At 35.7% G+C, this 25,311-nt stretch overlaps 1 protein-coding gene and 1 pseudogene across 5 annotated transcripts; one reads left to right on the forward strand and one right to left on the reverse strand.

The window, feature by feature from the left end:
- The first annotated feature begins 10,437 nt into the window (after positions 1-10,437).
- LOC145048578 (cytochrome P450 94A1-like) lies at positions 10,438-12,134 on the forward strand. Its single transcript, XM_078997111.1, has one exon. It carries the CDS (start codon positions 10,467-10,469, stop codon positions 11,949-11,951), a length of 1,485 nt encoding a protein of 494 aa, XP_078853237.1. The 5' UTR covers positions 10,438-10,466; the 3' UTR covers positions 11,952-12,134.
- A 4,766-nt stretch (positions 12,135-16,900) lies between these two features.
- LOC145048579 (pentatricopeptide repeat-containing protein At1g08070, chloroplastic pseudogene) lies at positions 16,901-21,855 on the reverse strand (annotated as a pseudogene). Of its 4 annotated transcripts, none has more exons than XR_013682910.1 (2): positions 21,554-21,855; positions 16,901-17,109 (listed from the first exon to the last, which is right to left on the reverse strand). The product of XR_013682910.1 is annotated as a pentatricopeptide repeat-containing protein At1g08070, chloroplastic pseudogene, transcript variant X2 (transcript). The 4 variants fall into 4 exon arrangements; XR_013682912.1 differs by lacking the exon at positions 16,901-17,109 and adding an exon at positions 18,001-18,396; XR_013682909.1 differs by lacking the exon at positions 16,901-17,109 and adding an exon at positions 18,403-19,862.
- Between the last annotated feature and the right edge of the window lie 3,456 nt (positions 21,856-25,311).

Consider the following 25,311-nt stretch of genomic DNA (forward strand, 5'->3'; position numbering starts at 1 on the left):
AAAACATTGTGCATCGTGTCCTATACGCTTCAGGTATAGGTTCCATTGAAAATGCTTTAATGTTTGACCATTCTAAGATTTTCAAAATGTCTAGCGCATTTAGAGGGAAAAAGGACTAGAATAGGTTTTGACTAAAATAATTAAACAACTATCAAAGGACAATCCAAAGTTCGAAGAAGATTGGTTTCTTGTGAGTAGTTGAAAGCATGGTATTGAATGGACCATATCGACATTATTATGAATAGACAAGATTCTATTAAGAATGAGTTATCATATGGGAAATATGGAAATGTGTCCATATTGGGAAATTGAATATTGAAAAATCTATGACTAGATTAGAAACCTTTATGCAAAAGGGTGTTCAAAGGAATGTACTTTGAGTGAGAGATATCGTATCTAAGGAATTGTATTGTAACAATCTCCGATAGAGGACTTTGTAATATCATTGGCAATAGTCTTTGTGACTTTGGTGCAGTGACATTACGAAAGAATCATTGCATAGAATGTTAGAATCTAGCATATTCTATAAGTAGCAAGAATTTTGATATTCTTTCACTTATGAAAAAGGATTCAGAGTTGTGAAATGAGAATGATTGGAAATGTGTTCAATGTGATCTATTTCACAAAGTAAGAACCATAGGTGAACATTGTGTGCATGCTAGCAGCATGGGATAAGTGTTGTAATTCAAGTAAGAAGTTGATTACCCGAAACGACAAATAATGAGTAATTGATATGGTGATAAATAAAAGGAGTTTTATTTATACTCAAAGGGTTGAGGCCATATGGGATTAGTATTATTCTTGTGTTTCACTTTGCATGTTTTGACTTCTAGAATAATTGAGTTTATTAAGAATAATCGAATTATTCAAATGGGCCACAGTCATTCATATGTTGGAGGTAGCTTTGAATGAAGATTGTCGTGAATTGGTGTATGGATTGTCTAAAAGAGTATTAGACATAAGCAAATGTTTGCTGCAACATTCATGAGTGCTTATGAATATGAATTTGAGCATTGGATTAAACCCACGCTCGCTTGGATCACTCCATGAATTGTATCATGAGTGATTGGTGAGACGATAACATCTTATATTCTTGAAACCGAGATGTGTGAGTTGTATCTTTCAAATCGGTTGCACATTGATAATATGTAAACGCACTAGTAACTTGGTGTTATAAAACATATTGTTGTGTGTGATTTGGTTAGTAAGTGCAAGCAAGCATTGTATCAAAGTTTATCCGTTCCTTTTATCCAAAGAAGGATAAAAGCGATATCTTTTGGGCCCCTCGATGGTTTAGTGATGACAAACGTAAATGCTCGGCCGGGCTAGGGCTAATTTGATTTGTTCAATTAGTCAGTCGTCATAAATCGGGAATCGAGAAATAGTACAAAGAGAATGATTATAAATCATGTCTTATACGATATCTAGAATGGAGGAATATATGATCCCTTATCTAAGGACACGCGTATCTGATAGGATCAGAGTTGACAGCGGCTTTTGAAAGCTACGATTGCAGATCAGGATCTGAAGTCATACGCATAATAGTTATTAGACTTATCCAAGTGGGAGACTGTTGGATTAGTGTCTAAGTCCATAACTATTTTGGTATGTACTTGACCCGATAGTGCATGGTCCTTTTGGGTTGCCTTCACCAAAGCAACTTGATTGGAGAAATAAATAAAGAGAGAGAGGTTATTATGATTTATTAATATGTTATAAGAATAATATATTAAAGGAGAAATCATATTTCTTTAATTAATATTGGTCAATAATTAATTAGGAATTAATTTTGTGATCAAGTGTAATTAATTAAACTAGAGGGGCTGATTTGTAATTATGTGATAGTTACAAAATAAGGTAAGGATTATCTTAAATATAGGGTGAACGAATTTAAGGAGATAATGCCTTAGAATTCGACTAGGATAAGGGTTTCTAAGACTTATCTTATGGTTACTTGGTGGGCAAGCAACTAGATAAGGATAAGGACTAAAACCCTAATCTTTACACCTATATAAACCCCCTAAGGCTCATGAATTCGTGTAAGCCTTCCCAAGAAGTCCTAAGGACGAATTCCTACCTCTCTCCTCTCTCTTTATACCTTCTCCATTTGCTCTTGGTGTTTGTAAGCCATTATAGGAGTGACACTTGTGACTCTAAGCCTTCCAAAGTCAATTCAAGGAGGAATTAGGATTGTTATTGCTACATAACAATCAAGGTAATATCTTAAACCTAATTATATGTTAATATCGATTTCCATATGCTAGAATTAGGTTTTATAGTCTTGGATTCAAAGCATGTACAATAGAGAAACCTAGATCCAAGCATTATTGTTTGTATGAGCACATAGGATGTCTTATGACCAAAACCCATCAGGATGTAGATGTCGTGCCTGATGGAGCCACTTACTTCTCAAAGTTCTATATATGTTTAAAGTGTGTGAAGGATGGATGGATTAAAGGTTGTAGAAGGGTAATTGGACAGATGGCTGGTTCTTAAAAGGTGTTTGTAGAGGTCAGTTGCTTGTTGTTGTAGGTAGGGATGCAAACAACCATATATACCCTCTTGCTTGGGTTGTGGTTGCAGTTGAGATAAGGAAACATGGAAGTGGTTTGTTGACCTTCTCCTTGATGACATTGGAATGGGAAATGAACATAGGTTGACATTAATATCAGACTAGCATAAAGTAATGATTTTATATGCTCTCTTTATTTAATACTTAATTTATATGAAGTTTATGTTTTGTTTGTAATGCTGACAGGGATTACTTGAGGTTGTCAAGGAAAGGGTACCTGCAGCAGAGCGTAGACAATGTGCAAGACACATATGTGCTAATTTCATGAAAAAGTTCAAGGGTCAACAGTTCAGTACACTTTTCTGGAGAGTTGATGCTTCTACTACCCAGGCTAAATTTGAGCAACATATGAATGAAATCAAGAAGATAGAACCACTAGCCTATGATCATCTAATGGAGAAGGACCCTAAAACTTGGAGTAAAGCATTCTTTCAGACTGATAGGGCATGTGATGCATATGATAATGGTGTTTCTAAGAGTTTTAACTCAATCAGTGCAGCTGCCAGGAAGAGACCTCTAATCACTATGTTAAAGGAAATTAGAATTTATGTGATGGAGAGACTGTGTAGACAAAAAAAGTAAGGGAAGTTCTTGGGGAGACTTAAACATATGTCCTACCATCAGACTGAAATTGTCCAATATTAAGGAACTTCAAAGGTTAGTGATTGAATACCTTTTATATACTTACATCTTATATGTTTGACATTCAATTGTGTATACTTACATTTAAGTGTATGTGGACAGACTTTGGAGAGTTGTATCATCTGGTTACATGTTGTAGACCTTGGTAAGAAAACATGTGGATGTAGAGGCTGACAATTAACTGGTTACCCTTGTGTACATGCATATGCTGCAATTTCAAACCTCAATAGGGATCCAGAGGACTATGTATCACCATGGTTGACCACAACAATGTTTTGTAATGCCTACATGTACACCATTAAGCCACTAAATGGTAGTGAGATGTAGCCTGATGTGGATTACATCAAGCCATTGCTTCCCAAAAGGAGAAGAATGCCAGGAAGACCATCAACAAAAAGGAAAAGGGATCAGATTGAGAATGAACTAAATGGCAATAAGCATACAATCTCAAAAGGGGGAATAGCTATGAGATGCAGCATATGCAGAGAATCAAGGCATAATAAAGCAAAATGTCCTCAAAAACCAATTGGGGAATCCTCAAATCCAAAGTCAAAGTCAAAAAATAAAAAAGCCAACAAAAAAGGTATTTCTATTTATTTACCTTTTGATTACAATAAAACAGTTTCTAATTCTAACATTTGAGTTATTTCATAATAGGTAAAGTGAAGGTTGAATTGAATCAAGAAGTTGATTTGGAAAGTAATAGTGACAGTGAAGTTCAAAGGGAGCCTAATAGTGAGGTGGAGTCTTATGAAGTTGATTTTGAAGAGGGTAATCATACATAGGAAGATGTAGACCAACCTAAGGTTGAAGCTGAAGAACAGGTTGAAGTTGGAGGGGTTGAAAAACAGGTTGAAGTTGGAGGGGTTGAAGAACAGGTTGAAGTTGAAGAACATGTTAAAGCACTTGTTGAAGTTGAAGTTGAAGAAGGTGAATACTAGGCTGGAGATGTAGATCAAGTTGAACAGGTTGAAGTTGAAGTAATTCAAGATCCAGTTGGACAAGATAACCAAGGACAGGCTGCGGTTCAAGATCCAGTGGAAGAGGAGCATATGATGGAAGTACCAGCATTTCAGGTTCTACAGGGAAAGAGAAGAAGGAAACCTTCAGAAAGAATCACAAAAATTCAAATAAGAAAGAAGTGGGAGGGGAAAGAGGGGAGTAGTGGTGATAAACCAATGGAATTGGAATAGAATTTGATAATTTGTTGTTTTTTTGGCATCATTGACTGGGAATCTTTTGTCTAGTAATATGTGTACCTTTCGGCAGTAATGCATCTGTAACTGTGTTAAATTCCATTGTTTTGTAAACAGTGTTTCCTGGAATCCAATGTTACATTCCCATGTTAGATTATATTATATTACATCCCAATGTTTCAATGTATACCATTCCAGTGTTTAATTACTTTTCATTCTAAACATGTAACAAAAACTTTAAAAGCAAAAACATGTAACAAAAATTTCATCCATTCATAACATACATAACCATACACAATAACAGGTGGACTACATCATTCTAATACCAATCATGTTTCAATCATGAACTACATCATTCAACCCTAATACATCATGAACTACAATGAAATCCAAATTTTCACATACAATACAAATAACAAAATCAGTGCCAATTTTTTAGTAAACAACTCCCACCTGACTTTGTCCAATTCCTGTCTATTAACAAAATTGGTGTTCTTTTCTTCTTCGATCTTCATTCTACATATGCTGATTTCATTCTCCAAAGTGCAAATTTTCAAGGTTAAATTACAGCTTTCTTCTGGTTTCCTCCAGTAAGGCTTTCTTCCATCTGTCCTCCCTTCATCCTCATCCAGCCGTTGCCAGAATTTACAGCTTGGACTTTTTCCATTCTTGAAGAAAAGTTTAAAAAAAATGTTAGGTTAAAGGATGAAGAAGAAGAAAGGGTATTCAAAAAGATGGAGAAGAAGAAAGTTGGAACGTATTCAGCGTACCATCGAGTTTTGACAAACTCTAAATTTTCTTCCAGGGTTGTCAGGGGTTCTTGAAGTCTTCACACGAGATGGTAAGTTGCAATCACATGGATGATCAGCTTGAAAATCATCTTGTCGTATTGAAGAATAAGATGAGGAAGAAGAAGCCATCGTTGATCTAGGGTTCAAAATCAGGTGTAATTAAATGACTTCTTATACTGTAAACGAAGATGATATAAGCACAATGCCATGTAAGTGCAACGTATTCAACTCATGTGTCAGATGGCTGCCACATAAGCAAAAACAGGTAATAGCCGGTCATATTACCTAAATATGAACATAACTAACAAGTTGGTTCCATTAATGAGAACAAAAAAAAAAAGAATATTACCTATATATGGACAATAGAAATAGTTAGTTACCTTCATAAGTCATTTTCCCTAATTGTAGATCTTAGTTGTTTTCACTAAGATTATTGTCTAAAAAATGGTTAACTTTTAAATAACTGCTGTAACACCTGCAGATTCAAGCTAGTCATTATAAGCGTTAAAAACAACTTGTTAGATAAAAGATTATTTAGGATAAATAATCTTAACCAAAATTATAATATATGCGACAAGGAGTTCATACATATAAAGAATGTTGAAATCCGACTTCGTATGAAAAAATTATGCTTCTTCAAAGTTTTGCAATTAAACCAACACGGCTATGCGTATCGTAAAATGTGGATTTTTGATAGATTAATTATTAGCCTAAGTGATTAGATGAAATTCATAGTAATCGTAAAATTTAGAGTGAGCATATAATGAATGTTCAAATCTGATTTCATAAGAAGAAGTTATGATTTTTCTAATATCTCAGCGCAGTAGTATACAGTTCAGAAACTGAAATTGAAATCAGTCGATGTTTAGGAAAAGCAATCTAAAAGAGAGTTGATGATCCCGTCAACACCTATCTGTTAATATAAAGACAATCGAGAACGGATATCGTATCATAAAGTTAGAGTTTTTAACAGACTTTAACAGTCTAAGTCAGATAATAATATATCTTTAAGAAGTAAATCAAAATTAGTCAAAGAAATCTAAATGAAAGTTGTAGATCTCGTCGATAGCTATACGTAGATATAAAACCCGTAAAAAACGGAGCTCATATGATCAAGTTATGAACTTTCTTAGAAAAAAAAATTGCATGCACAGTCGTGCATACAGACAATATATGTGGCGCGCATCTGACATCCACCCAAATCTCGACACGTAGCACCATTTAGAGAACGAAACTTCAGCACCCCGACCATTTGCACGACGTGCATATCTTTTTCAACTATAAATACCCGCCTTTATATATACTTCTCATATCCCACCCCTATAGCTCAATCCATTGAGTTCTCTTTGCATTAGATCCAAATTTCCTTAGTTTTTAGTAGACGATGAAGCCCTACGACCCCTGAGTGTTCGGCAAGTAGTAGCCTTTAAGTAGAAGCTCTGCTAGTACAATTTCTGGACTTTTATTTAGGAAATATTTGTAAGTTAAATTACACTTTATATTATTTTAGTGTAATTTGTATTTAAATTCATAGTTGTTGTTATGAATTTATAAATATAACTTGTCAGTAATTCCAATGTCATATTACTGACAGATCTATTTACGGGGATGATGTTTAGGTTGGATTTATTGAGGTGTTTAAAGTAGAATTTTCAAACAATATACTCTGTATACCAAACTGACCCTACCTCCGATATAATCCTATCTTGTTGTCTCTTTTCAACTATAGATTAGTAGACATTGGGATTATTGAGGAATTTATACTATCATTAGTCATAAGGAATATTAGACTAAGACTTAGTGAAAATTATACTAGGTCACATCAAACGAAAAGCAAAGTGCAAAGCGAAACGTTATCTGATTTCTATGTCATTACTTTAACAAATGAGTGTATAGTTACTTTCAAACTTACTCATAAATACAAGAATCGTATATGCTTAAATGCTATGTGCGTTGTTTTTGCTATGTTTAATATATTCGCACTACATGATACGATTGTTACTTTATTTAATCGTATGTTATACTTAATACTATGACTGGGTACTAATGGGCTATGTAAAATAATAAATAAGAGGTTGTGATATGGTTGTATAAGATAATGATTGTGATATGTTAGTGAGTGTTGTGCGAAACAATCAACCCTGACTTATTGTGTTTATCCGAAAGTACTATTATACTGTCGTGTCTGTCTAAAGTATCATTCTACTTATCGCGCCTACCCAAAAAGTATTATCGTACCGCCGTGTTTACCCAAAGTACTATTGGATTACCGTGCGATGTCCAAAGTATTGTCATACTGTTGTACCTAATTACTTAAGAAAATATAGATTACTGCTGTCAAATATCCTTTAGAAAATATCTCTTGATTTTTAAGATTAGGAAGTGAGAATAACAAGAATGGGGTACCTGAGTTGTTTAAATGTTGAATATTATATAATTAAAGATTATAACATTGTGGGTTGAAAACCCTATGTGTTCACCAGTTTCGCAACCTAACTCACTCAGTTTTTATATAGCACAAGTATCAATACGAATATACTGATAGATAATATAATTATCTGCTGAGATTTAAGGTGTTCGTAGACTGCTAAAATATTGATGTAAGACATGCTTATGCTTATGTTCTTGTATCAGTTATGATATCTCAGACTTTTAAAATATAAAATTTTGTCTAAAATGTCTTGATTTTGATATTATATTATGTCAATGATATTTTTGGACAAATTCCGCAATAACAAATATTTTAAATAAACATAAACTAAAAGTTTTAGAAAAACCGTGAAAATCTACTATGACAATCTTTATTTTCACAACGAAAAAAAAATTAACTCGTATTACTTTAAATAAAAGAATGTTTAAGACTAAAACAAACTTCATATAGTATTCAAATAAATAAATGGAAAATAAAATATGATTTGTTGAATTCATAAATAAAGTGATAAGTTTGAATGTAATCGCATGTATTGAAAGTTACCCAAATGAAATTTGCGAGTTTGCAATGACATCTTCAAAATGGTCCAGATATATTTTTGCAGAAGAAACGCATCAAGTTCCAAATGTCAACTGTGAATGGTTGTTTTTATTTATTTATTTATTTATTTATTATTTTTTTACAAAATGCTTAATTGCATATAACACGATAATTTGTGGATAATCTCATTCACGCCGCAAAATTAGGGGAGACAATTGATGACATCACGTGACAAAAATACACGATACGAAATGAAATTTGGATGAAACTGAATTCGAATTCGTGTTCATATCATGTTCGTGTCAAGTATAAAAAACACGATGTTGTATCGTGTTCAAAATTCGACATGAAATTGACACCATTTAGCATTTGTCTGTCGTGTTTTTCGTATTTGTCGTGTTATATATGATTAAGTATTAATTAAATAAATTAATTGTTATATTATTTTATCTCTGTCGTGTCGTGTCGTGTTTGTTGTTTTTTAATTAGTTCGTTTTCGTATTAGTTGAGAAAAACACGACATCTTATCGTGTCGTGTTCGTGTTACAAAAAACATTGTCGTGTCGTGTCGTGTCAGACAAAAACACATCTTGATATTTTTAATTTTTTTTCTCATAATTTTCACTTATTTTAAATTTCAAATATAAATAAAATTTCATTTATTCATTTGTATTTAATATTTTGTTTTAATCAACCTGTATAATATTTATACTAAAGGATTTATAGCCTAAGGATATCCGGTAGACAAAACTGCACAAATGGTCTATGTGGTTAGCTGAAAATTGTCACTTTGGTCCAAAAAGGTTTGGACTAGCACCAAAGGTCCAAACTTTTCATTTTGTTGCGAGTTTGGTCCGTTTTGCTTTGAACTTTTTTAAAATGACGATTTTACCCTTACTTTTTCTTTTTCAGTTTTTTTATTAATTTTTTTTTGTTAAAAAAAATTGAAACTAATTTCTCTCTCTCTCTCTCTCTCTCACCCTCTCTCTCTATATGTACCAATCTTCTTATTCTTCTTGAAAATCAGACCAGATGACCAAAAAAACACCCATAACAAATTGTTGAACTCGTTGGTTATCAATGGAGATGGAGAAAACAGAAGGAGAAATCATATCTAGGGTTAGTCTTCTCCATCTGTTTTTAGAGATGCTCTTCTTCTCTATCTGTGTTCCAGATCTATTTGTGTTCTCCACCATAGTCTAGATCGGTTTACAACACCACCCCCTTCTCAGTTTATATTCTCCATCTGTGGCTCGATTTTAAGATCTATCACCAGAAAACCCACCTCAACTACACCCTCTAGTATCATGGTAAATCTTTAATATATGGTCTCTAATCTTCGATCTCGTCGTCTCCGTCCATATCTGCAAATGTCGCTCTGTCTGGAAAATCGAGCCACAAACGCCGCCTCCGCCTCTATCTCGGTCGATCCTCGTCTCTCTTTATCGTTCTCCATCGAACTTGAAGACTGTCGCAAACCAAAGATTTGGCAAACTAAGGGCAGTGACCGGTTAGGATTCTCAGATCTAACGAGTTAGGGTTTTAGAATAACAAGTATCAAACAAGTTAGGGTCTCCCAAATGACGATCTTTCTTTTTCTATGTCGAAAACCCTCTTTCGTTGTCGTTATTCTTCTCCGTCGAAAACCCTCTGTCGCCAACGTCTGTGGCTGGAGTTCGTCTCTCTACTTCTCTAACATTAGTGGTGGTGGTGGTTACAAATCTGCATATAGTGGTGGATCGGCAAGGGTTTCTCACTCCCTCCAACGCTCCTTTTCACTCCCCCTCTCTATCTTCATCTGGAATAGCCACTGTAGGTTACAGGATATTTTCGGAATTCAAACTTGAGAATGAGAGATGTGGAGGTAGCGAGCTACGGTGGAGACGGTAACCGGTGGTGGTGGTGTTCATGTTTACCAAAGGGAAAAAATATGGGGGTGGGTCGTGAATGGATGATAACACGATTAATTTTTTTTCTATTTTTTTCTTTTCTTTTTTTGTTTAATTTTAAATAAGAAATATAACAAAATAAGAAAAATAGAAAATGAAATTAATGAAGGGAAAACTGGTCGTTTTAAAAAATTTCATAACAAATTAGACTGCACAACAAAATAAAAAGTTTAAACTTCTGGTATTAATCTACAATTTTTTTTGAACCAAAAGTGATAATTTTTAACTAATTGCAGTTTTATCTATCAGGTATTGTTTTGTTCCAAATAATAAATTACTATAAATAGATATGGAACCTTAACAATTTTTCATTCGATCATTAAATTGTCGTCAAACTGAACAACAATGTTCGAAGCGTCACTTCTCTTTTACTTTCTTCTTCCCTTTCTTTTCATCTTCTTCAAACTACTTCTTACCAATTCCGACGAAAACTTACAACCCAAATCATACCCCTTCATCGGCAATTATCTCTCCATCTACGCCAATAGCCACCGTCTTACACAGTGGTCCTCCGACGCTATCCACAACTCCCCCAGCTTCACCTTCGTGGTCCGCCGTCCTTTCGGTCAAAAACGTGTGCTCACCGGAAATCCCGCAAACGTTCAGCATATCCTCAAGACTAAATTCTCAACATACCAAAAAGGCGATATTTTCCGGTCAACTCTCTTCGATTTGCTCGGAGATGGAATCTTTAACGTCGATGGGGACGAATGGAAGTTCCAGAGACAGCTATCCAGCCATGAATTTAACAGAAAGTCTCTTCGCCATTTCGTCGAACATGTGGTGGATGATGAACTTAACAATCGTTTAATCCCAATATTAACCACCGCTGCTGCTAATGATACTGTTCTTGATCTCCAAGACATTCTTCAAAGATTTGCGCTTGATAATATTTGCAGAATCGCCTTTGGGTATGATCCTGCTTACTTAACCCCGTCGTTGCCACAAGCTAAATTTGCAGTTGCTTTCGAAGACGCTGTTCGTATTAGCAGTGAGAGATTCCGTACGATTACGCCATTGATTTGGAAGTTCAAAAGGTTTTTAAACATCGGATCGGAGAAACGACTTAAAGAAGCAGTTGCCGAGATTCGTCGGTTCACCACGAAAATATTGAACGAAAAGAAACAAGAACTCACGACCGAACCCGTTGATTTGTTATCACGATTTCTGAACTCGGGTCATTTGGATGAGAACCTTGTAGCGGATATTGTAATCAGCTTCATACTCGCCGGAAGGGACACAACCTCGGCGGCTTTGACGTGGTTCTTCTGGTTACTTTACAAGAACCCGGCGATCGAAAGTGAAGTTGTGAAAGAAGTCAAAGAGAAATCAGATTCCCCCATTTACGATGAAGTGAAGGATATGGTTTACACTCATGCTAGTCTCTGTGAAAGCATGAGGCTCTACCCGCCGGTTCCGGTGGACTCGAAGCTGGCGAACGCCGACGACGTTTTGCCGGACGGGACCGTTGTGAAGAAAGGTATGATGGTGAGTTATCATCCGTATGCAATGGGAAGAATGGAAAGTATTTGGGGGGAAAATTGGATGGACTTCCGACCGGAGAGATGGTTGGAGAAGGATGATACGGCGGAGAAGATGAAGTTTAGGGCGAGGGATCCGTATGTATATCCAGTATTTCAGGCGGGTCCGAGGATTTGTCTGGGGAAGGATATGGCGTTTTTGCAGATGAAGCGAGTGGTGGCAGGCGTTTTACGGCAGTTTATGGTGGTTCCTGCGGTGGATGATGGTGGTGAGCCAGTTTTTGTGGCGGCTTTGACCTCCAAAATGAAAGGTGGGTTTCCGGTCAAGATTAAGGAACGAAAAGGATGATTAAAAAAGTAATTATGAAAGGGTTTGATGAGCTATCTACATATATTTAACTGTAAGTTTATTTTATTTTTATCAATCTCGTAATAAGCTAGAGTTTATTAAAATAGGTAGATATACATTAATTTATTATCGCTTTGAATAAGAAAATGGATTTCTAAATAATAAAGTTTTGAAAACAAACTCTGTCTTGTCTATTTAAATCGTCAAATTTTAGTAATTACATATTCTGATAAAAACATATAATTTAGTTATAGAATGGTAACACCTATCAAGTATCCATATTAATATGACCAATGCTATTGATAAACCTGTACACCGTTCTTCTCAAAAGTCAATCCCAAAGTCCTATTAACTACAATAGAATTTTTTATTTTTTGATCAACAATAGCATTGCATTTTGTGACATGAATTGTAAAAGTTCCTTTATATACCAGTAAAATCCATTTGATAGTTAACCAAAATTTTCTAGCGGCAAAATTGTCTAAAACAGAACAAAGAAGACATACAACCTCACAAGTCACAAATAATGTAAACTAGTGAAGAGACTCGTGCGTTGCACGGGTCGGGTTTTTTCTTTACATGTTTGGTGGGTTACGAAACAATGCTTAAAAACGAAATAAAGTAGTAGATTTTGCATGTGGGACGCTATAATTGGTTAACTTTAAAAGTACAATGCTTAAAAACGAAATAAAATAGAAATAGATTTTCAATAATTAATACTTTATGTTATGTGTGAACAAATGCAAATACAATGGTATCATGGACAATACATTGTTAGTTTATGTAAAAAAATGGAAGCACGTTGCTATTATGGGTTATAAATTGCATCAGATCGTCTTTAGGCATGTTCCAGATCTCTTGTCATACTATGTCATCGACTTCTATCAGGTCTTTCACTTCATTCTTCCATTATGTTTGCTTGGAAATTCAATCAATGGTGAATGAGAAATGCATATATGCCCTTAAACTTCCTTTTGCGCCAGACATATAATAAATGAAATATGTTAGGATTAAAATCCCAACAAACAACTAAATTGAAATATAATGAAAAAAGAAGAAGTAATTACTTGAATCATATCCTGCACATTCTACGAAATAGTTGGATTTGACCTGTGAATCACAACAGGATGCATTTGAGTAACACCACCACTATTACCGTCGTCGCCACCATTAGCTCCTTATGTAATGCTTATGTAACATTCGCGATTTAGGGGTATGTTTCTTTTATATCATATTTGTTAAATTCTTTTCATTCTGGTCCCTAGCTGAGTAAGTTAGGCGTACTCTATGAGTATGTTGAGCGTACTGCCTCGAAACTTGGATGCAGAGGCACCCATGTATGCTAGGTGTACGCAAAGCAAGGGCAAACCCTACTTTTTAGTTTTTGTGCCCTATTTAATCAACTTATGTTGCCTTGGGTGCATATTATGTTCAGCTCCACATTGTTCCACATTTTTTGACTCTAATGTATTTGAGTGTTTTGGATATACTTTGATTCTATTATGGTTTTATGAACATGTTTTGAAATATGGTTTTATTATTCTAAAATTTAAAATTTTTGGTCTTGATGTTCGTGATGTTACAAGTTGGTATCAGAGCCTTGGTTTGAGAGATTCAGACACACTCTCGGATGTGTCTAAAATCAAACTAAGGGTTTGGTAGATTTTTTTTTCAAATGGAAATGTTTTACAAAAAAGTTTTATAATAAAAGAAAAAGGGTGTGGTGCATGCAATTAACCGAGCTCAAGTAAGTTTTCCCAAAATACCCATACATGTTTTATGATATGCTTTGATTTTTGAATATGTGAATCGCATGCAAGTTTAGGGCTAAGTATCTGCTAACGATTTGCATGATGAAATGTTAGGATAGATGTCTTTGTATGCCTACTGTATGCGCTTGTAGACGTGCATGCTAGTACTGATCAGTCAGTGATAGGATGACCCGTTTAGGTTATGCTTGTACCGATTACTTGATGCTCGAATGTTGCCTGCTTTGTGCTTTTAGGAGTTCCCATTAACTTCAGCTAACGAGTAAGCGAATATGCTAAGTTACATATTGTTGAGGCTAAATAATTTTAGAAGGTTAGGTTTTCCAACCGTTGTAGTGTGAGACCTTTCATTCGAAGAAATATCTGGTGTCGGTGATATGAAATTGTATGCTTGAGCTAGTTAGAGGATGTTAGGAGGAGTTCCTTATGCAACTGATGGCGGGGAGTAGTGTGGTAGTTTCCATAGGAAAACCTAGGAAGAGATTTAGTGTTGGGAGCCTTGTTTTGTTGAGGATTGTATGTAAGGATAAGGAAGTGACTTGGAGAATTCGGCGGTCCTTGAGGAAATTACGAGAATATATGTGGAAGGTATTTTGAGCCCATACTACTGAAAGTAGTGGATCCTTACTCGAGTTAAGGAAATTTGCGAGATACTAAGAAGTTTGTAGAGTATAGGATCTCTTAATGTTTATGTGTGTTCTGATGGTTTGAATGGTCTATTTTCAGTATGGTGGTCACTCGAGGAAGATCTGGTAGTGGTTCTTGTGCTGGTGAGGGTTCAGATTCGAGTTATGGAGTCAGATAATTGGATGCCCAGATGTGGGAGTTCATATCGTCAGAGATTACCCACAACATACTCGAGCAGACTCCTATGATCTTTGGTACGATCAAGGAGGGTATCATGGAGGTTTAATATGAGTGCTTTGGCTTATTCCGTTCTGAGATGGTAGCGATGAAGGGAGCTTACACTTCCACTTTCTGTGAGTTCCAGACATGTTTGGCCCATAAGTTCTTTAGGAAAAACCCGATCGCGAGCAATTGCTGGTTAGCGGCGGTAGGACATGCCTTACGAAGTCCATTCTAATATATTCCCACTACCACTCGGGTATTTCTGGTTGTTGTAATAATCCTAAGGTATTTTGGTACTCTGCTTTGACTTTAGCACAAGTCAAGCATTTGCTCACATAAGTGACAATTTCTGATTTCATGTTTGGCCACCAATATTGCTTCTTCAAGTCTAGGTACATCTTGTCGGAGCCTGGATGAACGGAATACCTTGACTTGTGAGCCTCATCCATGAATATGATTCTGATGTCACCAAATTTTGGCGTCCAAATTTGATCCATGAAACATCGTGTTCCGTCATCCCTGAGCTTGAATTGTTTATCCTTCCCTCAAAACCATTCGTTAGTAATGTTTTCTTCTTTTAAAGTCTCGAGTTGTGCTTCTTGAATCTGTGCGGTAAAGTTGGAATGGATAGTCATGGTTAATGCTGATACTAGACGGGGTTTAATATATTCTTTTCGGCTTAAGGCATCTACTACTACGTTTTCCTTTCCGGGATGATAACGAATTTCACATTCATAGTCATTCAACAACTCAATACATCTTCGTTGTCTCATGTTGAGTTCTTTCTGATTGAAAATGTCTTGAAGACTCTTTTGATATGTGTAAATGGTACACTTTGTACCATAGAGATAGTGTCGCCAAATCTTTAAGGCAAAAACTACAGCTCCCAGGTCTAAATCGTGGGTAGTATAGTTGTTCTCATGTACCTTGAGTTGACGATAAGCATATGCAATAACTTTGTCTCTTTGCATCAATATACAACCCAACCCTTGGTATGATGCGTCGCAGTATATGACAAAATCATCTATCCCATCTGGTAGGGATAGGATTGGTACACTACACAACATTTTATTCAGTGTTTGGAATGTGAATTCTTGTTTGTCTCCCCAATCAAACTTTGTGTCTTTTTGTGTTAATGTTGCGAGTGGCTTGGTGATTTTGGAGAAGTTTTCTATGAATCTTCGATAGTAACCTGCAAGTCGTAGAATTGGTGCTTCCGAATTCTTGATTGCCTCTATGTTGGCAGGGTCGACATGAATTCCTTTGTTGTTGATCACATGCCCTACAAAGTTTACTTCTCTAATTCAAAATTCACATTTAGAGAATTTGGCATATAACTTTTCCTTTCGTAGCAGTTCCAAGATTAGTTGCAGGCGTTGCTCATGTTATTCCTTGGTTTGTGAGTATATCAATATATCATCCATGAATGCTATCACGAATTTGTCCAAGTAGGGTTTGCAAACACGGTTCATGAGATCCATGAAAACCGCTAGGGCATTGGTAAATCCAAATGACATAACCAGGAATTCATAGTGGTCATAGTGAGTTTGGAATGTAGTCTTCGAAATATATTCATCTAGAACTCGAAGTTTATGGTATCCTAACATTAAGTCAATCTTCGAGAAGTAATTGGACCCTCGCAGTTGATCAAATAGATGATAGATTCTTGGGAGCGGATATCGATTCTTGTTGATCAGCTTATTTAGCTCCCGATAGTCGATGCATATCCGGAAGGATCCATCCTTCTTCTTGACGAACAAAATTGGTGCTTCCCATGGTGAGAAGCTTGGTCTGATAAAACCCTTGTCAAAAGTTCTTGAAGTTGGGTAGAGAGTTCTTGCATTTCAGATGGTGCCAGCCTATAAGGAGATTTTGCCACTGGGCCTGCTCCTGGGACCAAGTTGATTCGGAATTCGAGTTGTCGAACTTTTGGTAATCCGAGTAGATCTTCAGGGAATACGTCAGGATAATTACACACCTAAGGTATATCTTTGATCTTTTTCCCTTTGCTCTTTTTATCCACAATGTGGGCTAAGAAAGTGTAGTACTTCTTGTGAAGGTACTTATATATGCTTTCATACGTGAGATGATTATGAGGTTTTGACATGACTTATCCCCGTAAATAATTAGGGATTCTCCATTGGGAAAAGGGAGTTGTACGACTTTTTGATAACAAAAAATTTCAGCACGATGAGGGGATAATCAATCCATGCCGATTATTGCATCAAAGCTTCTGATAATCTGAAAGACATATACTCCATTTTTTCTAAAACTACATCATATTTATGAAATACTCAAACTTTCATACTTCACAATATTGTTACTCCAAAACATGTTACATGCGTATTCATCAAAATAATATTTTACATTGATAGTTTATTTACATAGACTTGATACAAACCGACTATTAAGATTTTTTACAAAGTTATATATATATATATATATATATATTACATACTTTCCTAGAAATACATACAAAATTATAACATTATCTATTCTACATCTTCTACCAGTACAAAACTATACTGGATGCTTATGACCTGCAATAGTTAAACATTAAGAGTGATAAGCGGGTGACACTTAGTGAGTTCAATAATAGTTACAATATAACATTATGCCATATACATATATCAATATGACAGAAGCAAAGAGAGACAAGGAACAAGATAAGCAAATGAGTATCATATGACAGACTTTCCATAACAATGAATAATTAGATTAAAAGATTTGAAATCAATGAGGCATAACAAATTTCCAACACTTGATATACATCAATAAGACTTCACCCCAAGTGGCGTAGAAAATATAATTTCAGAATATCATTTCACTAGAATACACAGGCTTTCAGCCATGTCTTTCTATTCTTCTATGCCATAGTGATGCTTATGTCATACTTTCATGGTCAAATGCTACATACTAGTACCCAAGTGATGCTTATGTCATACAATTCGTGGCCTAAGGTATAGATCATTATCATAATAACATGGGAAAACACATTGAACATATAACACATAACATACAATTATCCCTATATTGAAACTCACCGTGAATTAATCGGGGGTTAAACTAGTAATTTATGCAGCACTTCGTTATAATAGATATATTTCTTTGCTGAAAACCGGGAGCTTTATTGAAAACCGGACCCTACGAGGGTTGAGCTTCAAACCGAAAAGATAAATTTATTGGGCTCTTCGGGCACTTCGGGGCGTGTTTCTGGTGTTGGGAATGATCCCGGGGTTTCGGGGGAAGTTGAAATAGTAAAAATATGAGTTTAGGGGTGAAAAAACCAAATTTCCAAAGTTACCCGGGAGGTCTCGCACCCTTTATATAAAATGAAACATAATAATATACAATCAACAAATGATTGTAAACAATACTCATAAATAATTCTCTATTATTTAATCATCAAAAATCATTTACATTTACTCTGTTACAAGTTTTTAAATATCTATCTAACTATTAAAACTAATATCATCATTTAGACCAATGCTCATTGCATGTTGAACGTGCTTAACCCTACTTAGACCCTTTGTGAGGGGATCTGCATGATTCTCTTCTGATGATACCCTCTTCACAATGAGGTGTCCTTCTTCTACTCTATGTCTGATAAAATGGTATTTTTTGTTGATATATCTCAATATGTCATGATCTCTTGGTTCCTTTGCCAAGGCAACCGCTCCTTCTTTATCAAAGAAAATCTCTATTGGCTCCTTTATGGCTGGTACAACTCCAAGGTCTCCGATGAAGTTCTTCAACCATATAGCATCTTTCGATGCTTCACTTGCTGCTATATACTTTGATTCACATGTAGAATCAGTCACGGTCTCCTGTTTACAACTTATCCAAGTTATTGCTCCTCCATTAAAAGTGAAAACCCAACCAGATTGAGAACAAAAGTTGTCTCTGTCTCTCGCCTACTCGTATCATGAATAACATTAAGGCACCAAGAAACAGCCGGAATATTTTATTAAATTGCATATGAATCAAACATTAGCAAAAACAAGCAAACTCTGTTATCAAATTATAGGACAAATGAAACGTAACAACAATTCTCTTGTAGATATGATTTTCATAAAACAAAGACTTCCACTTAATTTCAGAATATAACCATTGCACTTGTAAAAATCATTACTCCACGATCCCTCACCAATAATCTCCACAAGAACACACACCATCTTTAAAATGATGGTACCGATTTAAATCTCTACATACAATCTCCCTCTTAGTAATCTTGGATATAAACTTAATTGCAACATGACAATCCTCACAAACACGAAGATTTTTCGTGATCAAAAGTCTACTATGAGGTGGTGTACTAATCAACCCAAACGCAATCGCTAGCCTCTCACTATGCCTACACACCATCCCCATCTTTTCATCATCCTCCACATCATGAAACACTGGTGTAGTGTTAGGAACATATCCTGCTTCACTCATCAACCTTTCAACCCTTTTCAATTTCACATCTATTTCATCAGACAAAGGATGACTCGTATCCCCCGAAAGAAATGCATTGACTTTATTGTTGACTTCAATCCAACTACATGCAACATCCTTTTTAAGTTCTCGTTTTGTCATTAGCTCTCGAAGCTTTTCCACCCTCGAATACCGCCCGGCTTGCGCGTAAATATTCGACATGATCACGTAGTTTCCAGGTTCATCTGGCTCAAGCTGAGTCAACTTCTCTAACGCAAGTTCACCAAGCTCAATGTTTCCATGGAATTTACAAGAATGGAGCAATGCACCCCAAACGCCGGCATCTGGGCTGACTGACATATTCTTGATCATCTTATAAGCTTCATCTAATCGGCCATAATGACCAATTAGATCGACGATACACGAATAGTGTTGAAGGGTTGGTTGTATTTTGTAATTATGGATCATTGATTCGAAATATTCTCGACCTTTTTCTAGTAAACCACCATGGTTACAAGCGGAGAGAACACCAACAAAAGTTATGTGGTCAGGATTGGCTTCACACGTCATTTTTTCGAACAAATTCAGTGCTTCAGTTGCATGTCCATGCATTGCGTACCCTGTAATCATGACATTCCAAGAAGCAACACGTTTTTCTGATAATTGATTGAAGAGATTTCTGGCTACCTTCACGCATCCACTTTTGGCATACATATCAACAAGTGCGGTTTTTACTTTATCTTGAAAATAAAACCCTTGTCTCCAGCTATACCCATGAAGCTCTCTTCCTTGTGGGAGGGCTGCCATGGCAGCAGCAGCGGAGATTGTGGTGGCAAGAGTCGCAACAATTGGTCTCACCATCTTTGAGGCCATTTCACTGCACAAAACCACGCAATCTTTAGGAAGATTGTTTTGAGCATATGCAGCAAGCATGGAGTTCCATATGACAACATCTCGTTGGAGTATTTTATCAAACACCTGGCGTGCATTACTGACGCTTCCGCATTTTGCATACATATTGATTAAACTTGCACCCACAAAAACATCCATTTCCCATCCGGTTCTCACCATATGGTCATGAACATTTCGCCCCACATCGATGGCAGTAAGATTCGAACATGCTTTGAGAACATACGTGAATGTATAATTATTAGGGAAAACGCCTTTATTGATCATTTCATAATATAGAGAAATCGCAGCATTGTAAGGACCGTTCCAAGCATACTCACGAATCAAAACATTCCAAAGAAAGACATTTCGTTTAGAAATTTTGTCAAATAGTAGGTGGGCATTAGACACATGGTTGCAAGAACAATACAAATCAACAAGTTTACCACATAAAATGGTGTCGTTTCCAAGACCAATTAAGCAAAGATGTGCATGAAGCTGCCTACCTGGCTCAATCGCTCTTCTAGTAATGAATGTTTTTAGGATATGTTGGTAATCTAATCGAGAACAATTGGTCAGGTGAAGCTTCGGAGGAAGACGACGATGATAGGTTATCATAGTCGGTGTTGTTTGTGGGTGATATAGTGATTGACATTGGTGTCGTGAGTTGGATGAAGAATCAGAATCAACAATGGTGGTGAGAGAGGAAAACAAGAGTTTGTCATGTGAAAGAGTCCATCTCTTGAGTTTTGTTGTCACTTGAACTCGAGTTAGCATTTTGGCTTATGGTTCAACTAATGCATGCAATTGTAGTAAAAGAGGTAGATCAAACGTCTGCAATCTGCAACTGTTTGTTTTTTTAAAAGCTGCAAACTGCTAAAAAATTAATGATTTTTTAAACTTAAAAGACTTTGAAAAAGGATTAATAAACAAATTTTAACAATTTCCATAACATTATCGAGCAATAAAAATGATCATTTTGATGACATTAATAAGCAATTTTATCATATAATGAATCACAATAACCAGAATACATTATTACATTACATAATCATCTTAAATTATTCAAACATCAAACTCCTGGATCAACTTCGTCACATGTGAAATAAGTTACATTGCAAACCCATAAGACGAGTAGCCCTTTAGTAACATGCACCTTCTGAGCGGATACTATCCCCTTTTTCAGTAATCAATTTTTTTAAAATCTTTTAAAAGGCTTGCACATATAGAAAGTGCAATCTTTATCATCAACACCATTGTATAAAGCTAAATTATTTACATTTTCAGCAAATTATATGCATTTTCGGCAAATAAATCTGATTTTCAATAACTATGAACATCTAATTTCAGTTAAAATATGATTTTCAGCAACAATAGCATTAGATTTCTAACATTTTCAGCAAACTATATACATTTTCAACAAATATAACATCAGAATTCAAAATTTTCAGCATATTATATACATTTTCAAAAAATATAACATCAAAATTCAACATTTTCAGCAAAGTATACACATTTTCAGCAAATATATCTGATAATCAGCAACTATGAACATCTAAATTTAACAAATAGATCCCATTTAGAGCAACTATGATAATCTAATTTCATATTTGAGCATGAACAATAAACCCTAGAAGATATCATCTGATTTCAGGGAAATAAACTTGACTAACAACTTACCGGTGGAAGCAGACGTCTCCGACGTTGGTGAAGATGGTGTGCGGCGGAGATGGCGGGCGCTAAGTAGGCGTCGACGAGAGTGAACGTAGGCAGATCAGACATCCGGCGACGTTGCTGAGCAGAGCAAAGTCGGTCTGCGAGCAATGAACGACATCAGCGAGGTGGTCGGCGTCGAGGCTATCACCGGAGTCGAAGCATTCACGGGCATATACGGTTTCAGCGATCTAGGTTTCGGGGAGGAAGGTTTGTGAACAGGAAAATCTGGAAACGCAACGGAATGTACGAAGCGTTTGTTTATTTATTTATTTAAATTAAACCTTAATAAACATTAAAATATCTTATTTTTTCAGTTTTAAATTGAAATATTATATTAACTTTTTATAATTTTAAAAATATCATATTTGTTTAAATTTATTTTGTCAAATATTAAATTTTTTTTACAAGTTTTCATGTTTTATAGTAATTTTATTTTTTAAAAAAATTAATTAACTATATTACCCTTAACTAAGAATACCTTTTTGAAATAAAATAAAGGATAAATATCACTCTGACCCAACCATCTTTCTAGTTATGGTTTAAATGGTCCCTATTGTTTTTTTTTTTTCGCACTTGAGAGGAACCAAGTTTTACTTTACCGGCTAAATTGGTCCAGTTACATGTTTTAACATGTAAACCATACACGTAATAAGCATAGTCAGCAAGTGAGTTGAGTCTGAGTTAACTCATGTACATGTCACTGAGTTGTGACCGGTTCCTTGCTTGGGGCCTAAGGGTCACTGTGGACCCATCAGTCCATAAAAGCAGTGGCTTATTCGATGAAACCCTAAATCTTCAATACCCTTTTCCACTAAAGGTTACCGACAATCCGACATAACCTCGATACTTCGCATTCACGTGAGTCACGATGGCGACCCCACCACCACTTTTGCCGGAGTCAATATCTATAAATTCACGAGACCGTCTCAACTTCGGCGATTTGCATACGATTTATTGTGATTGTGGAGCAGAAATTGCAGAGCAGAAAATGGAAGTCACTCGGTTCAAAGAAGAAATGGGTCGAGATTTGGTGTTAAGCAGGGTTCAGTCACTCGCATTACATCGTCGGATTGAGCGCACAGAGAAAAAGGTGACTTCGTTGACTGTATTGGTGATTGGACTTGTGATTGTGACTTTTGGTTTTATGGTGGAGCAGTTTCTTCGTATCGTGAACCCCTGATCTGTTGGTGTTTATGTTGGTGGTTCGTAGTGTTTGTGTTGATTAGGTATGAATGTGTCTTCTTTTGGTAGTATAATGTTGTGTATTAGGGTTTATGTGTTTGTTTTGGCGAAGGTGATTGAACACCTGTCTAAGTACAGACAATTTTGTATAAACTAAACTTTGTAACCAGGTTTATTTAATGGAAAAATAGTAGTTAATGGAAATTATAGTTAATTAGTGTGAAAGAGGGTAATTTCGTCCTTTCACAATTTACCCTTACATATACTCATGTTTCAAACACATATGTGGGCTTAATAAGCTTTCTTTTGCTCTCATATTCTTCTTACCGCTCAAGTGACCTAACTGAAATGAAGGGTTCGATGAAATCAGTTCAATGCTCGTGTGGATGTGAAGCAATATTACGAACGTCAACTACTAAATACAACCCTGGTCAACTCTTTTATGCTTGCCCTAAAAAGGTAAATGTAAATTGCATGTTAACTGTTGACCTAGATTTTGATAATTTGTTTCTGGGTTTGGTAACTTAATCTATAACAAATAATAACTTCCATTGTAGGGGCCTCGTGATGGCTTCATATGTTGGGCAGATGAAGTGGAGAGTACTAACACGACTACTGATACAACTTTGGTTCTGGCAAATAAGAAGCTTCAATCTGATGTTAGAAAGATGAAGTTATGGTTATTTCTAAGTTAGCTGTTTTTTTTTTTTTTTTTGTGGTATTAGTCTACAAGTTGCAATGGGTATGTAAAGGGTTTGTAATCCCATTCGTATTAAATATGGTTTCCTTTCCTATTAAGATGAAGTTATGGTTATTTCTAATAGGGTTTCCTTTCATGTTTACCAATGTATTTGTAATGGTAATGTAATGGATTTGTAATCCCTTTCCTATTAGTGCCCTGCTATTATGTGTCATCATTTTGTTTGTGTTACTATTGTACATAAAAAAAACATTCAACAAACACATACCATAATAATACTATGGGTACCCTAATACTATTACGAAACAAAGTTAAATAACACATCAAACAACAAACACACATCAAACAACCAACCTAGTCTTAACACAATAGCAAATAACAGTTATGTCTATTTAATATTCATTGGATTATCACCAGAATTTCCTTCTCCATTTTTCCCTTCAACCCTTTTTGCCAATTTTTTCTTTATAATCCTCTCTGATTGCTTCCGTTTACGTGCAACTGTTGTTTTTGAACCACTTCCTTCCTTTTCATTACCACCTTGAGATTGCTTCTGTTTATGTCTAACAGTTGTTTTTGAACCACTTCCTTCCTCTTCATTACCACCTCTAGTAGTTGATCTCTTTCTCTTCACCTTGAGTTTTTTGGGCTTCTCAACTTTCAGACATGTAGCCTTGTCGTGACCAACTTGTTTACACACACTACATAGAATTTTCTTCCCAACCTTTCACCCGGTGTGTCTAGTACTGTTTTCTCCTGGGTCCTTCCTTCTATTGACTTTAGGCCTGCCTGGCATTTTCCTTTTCAAAGGTGGCAATGGTGGTATGAAATTGGTACTTGGCCACATATTGCTGCCATTCATCCCTCTCAGTGGATACTTGTAAGCATTTCTATAAAAAAGCTCCAAAGAACATGGGATCCACATAACTTCGGACATCTCTGTTTAGGTAACTAATAGTTGCAACTGAGTGCACACACCCATACCCATTTAGTTGCCAAACTCTACAAGAACATGTCTTCTTGTCTAAGTCAACGACATAAGACTCTGCTAAGTTTCTTGTCTCAAATTGGTTCAACCCACTTGGTAAAACCTGTCAATATCTAATAACATTGTCTAAAAGTTAGTGTAAGTTTAGTATTATCTGTGATGTTAACAAACACAAACTAAGTTTACCTTTGAGCTTTTTTCAATTGATTCAACAAGGATCTAATTGATGGACATGGTTCAAAATCTGGCCATGAACTGCCTTTCATGCTCAAATGAAACTGCCTTTCCATAACATACAATCTAATCTCTTCAAGCATTGTGATGATTGGTTTCTTCCTTGCATCTCTTATAACATTGTTAAAGCTCTCCGACAACCCATTCTCTACAGCATCACACATATTGCCCTCCTCAAAAAAAGCTCTACACCATGATCGTGGGTTCTTTTCTGTTAGATACTCAAAGGCTGAAGGATTGAGAAGTTGTATTTCCTTCATTGCTGCATTGTGTAAAGGTTCAGTAGATGCTTTGCATGCCTTCCAAAACATTTTCTCATACATTACTCCGGGGAATCTTTTCCTAAAGTTGGCAACAACATGCCTTGCACACTGTCTGTGTTCAACAGTAGGCAAAATCTCCTTCACAGCTTCCAATAGTCCCTTCACATTAACAATTTAAACTATAAAATAGTATAGGAAACTTTCATTAATAAATAAAATACAACTAAGAAACATACCTTATGCTGATCTGACATCAATGCAATTCCAAAACCATTGTCCATTCCTAAGTCATCTTTTAAATTTTCCAAAAACCATTTCCAATTCTCTTTGTTTTCAACACACACAACTGCCCATG

The sequence above is a fragment of the Lactuca saligna genome, chromosome 5 (genome assembly GCF_052625555.1).
Source record: "Lactuca saligna cultivar CGN05327 chromosome 5, ASM5262555v1, whole genome shotgun sequence".
Classification (NCBI taxonomy): domain Eukaryota; kingdom Viridiplantae; phylum Streptophyta; class Magnoliopsida; order Asterales; family Asteraceae; genus Lactuca; species Lactuca saligna.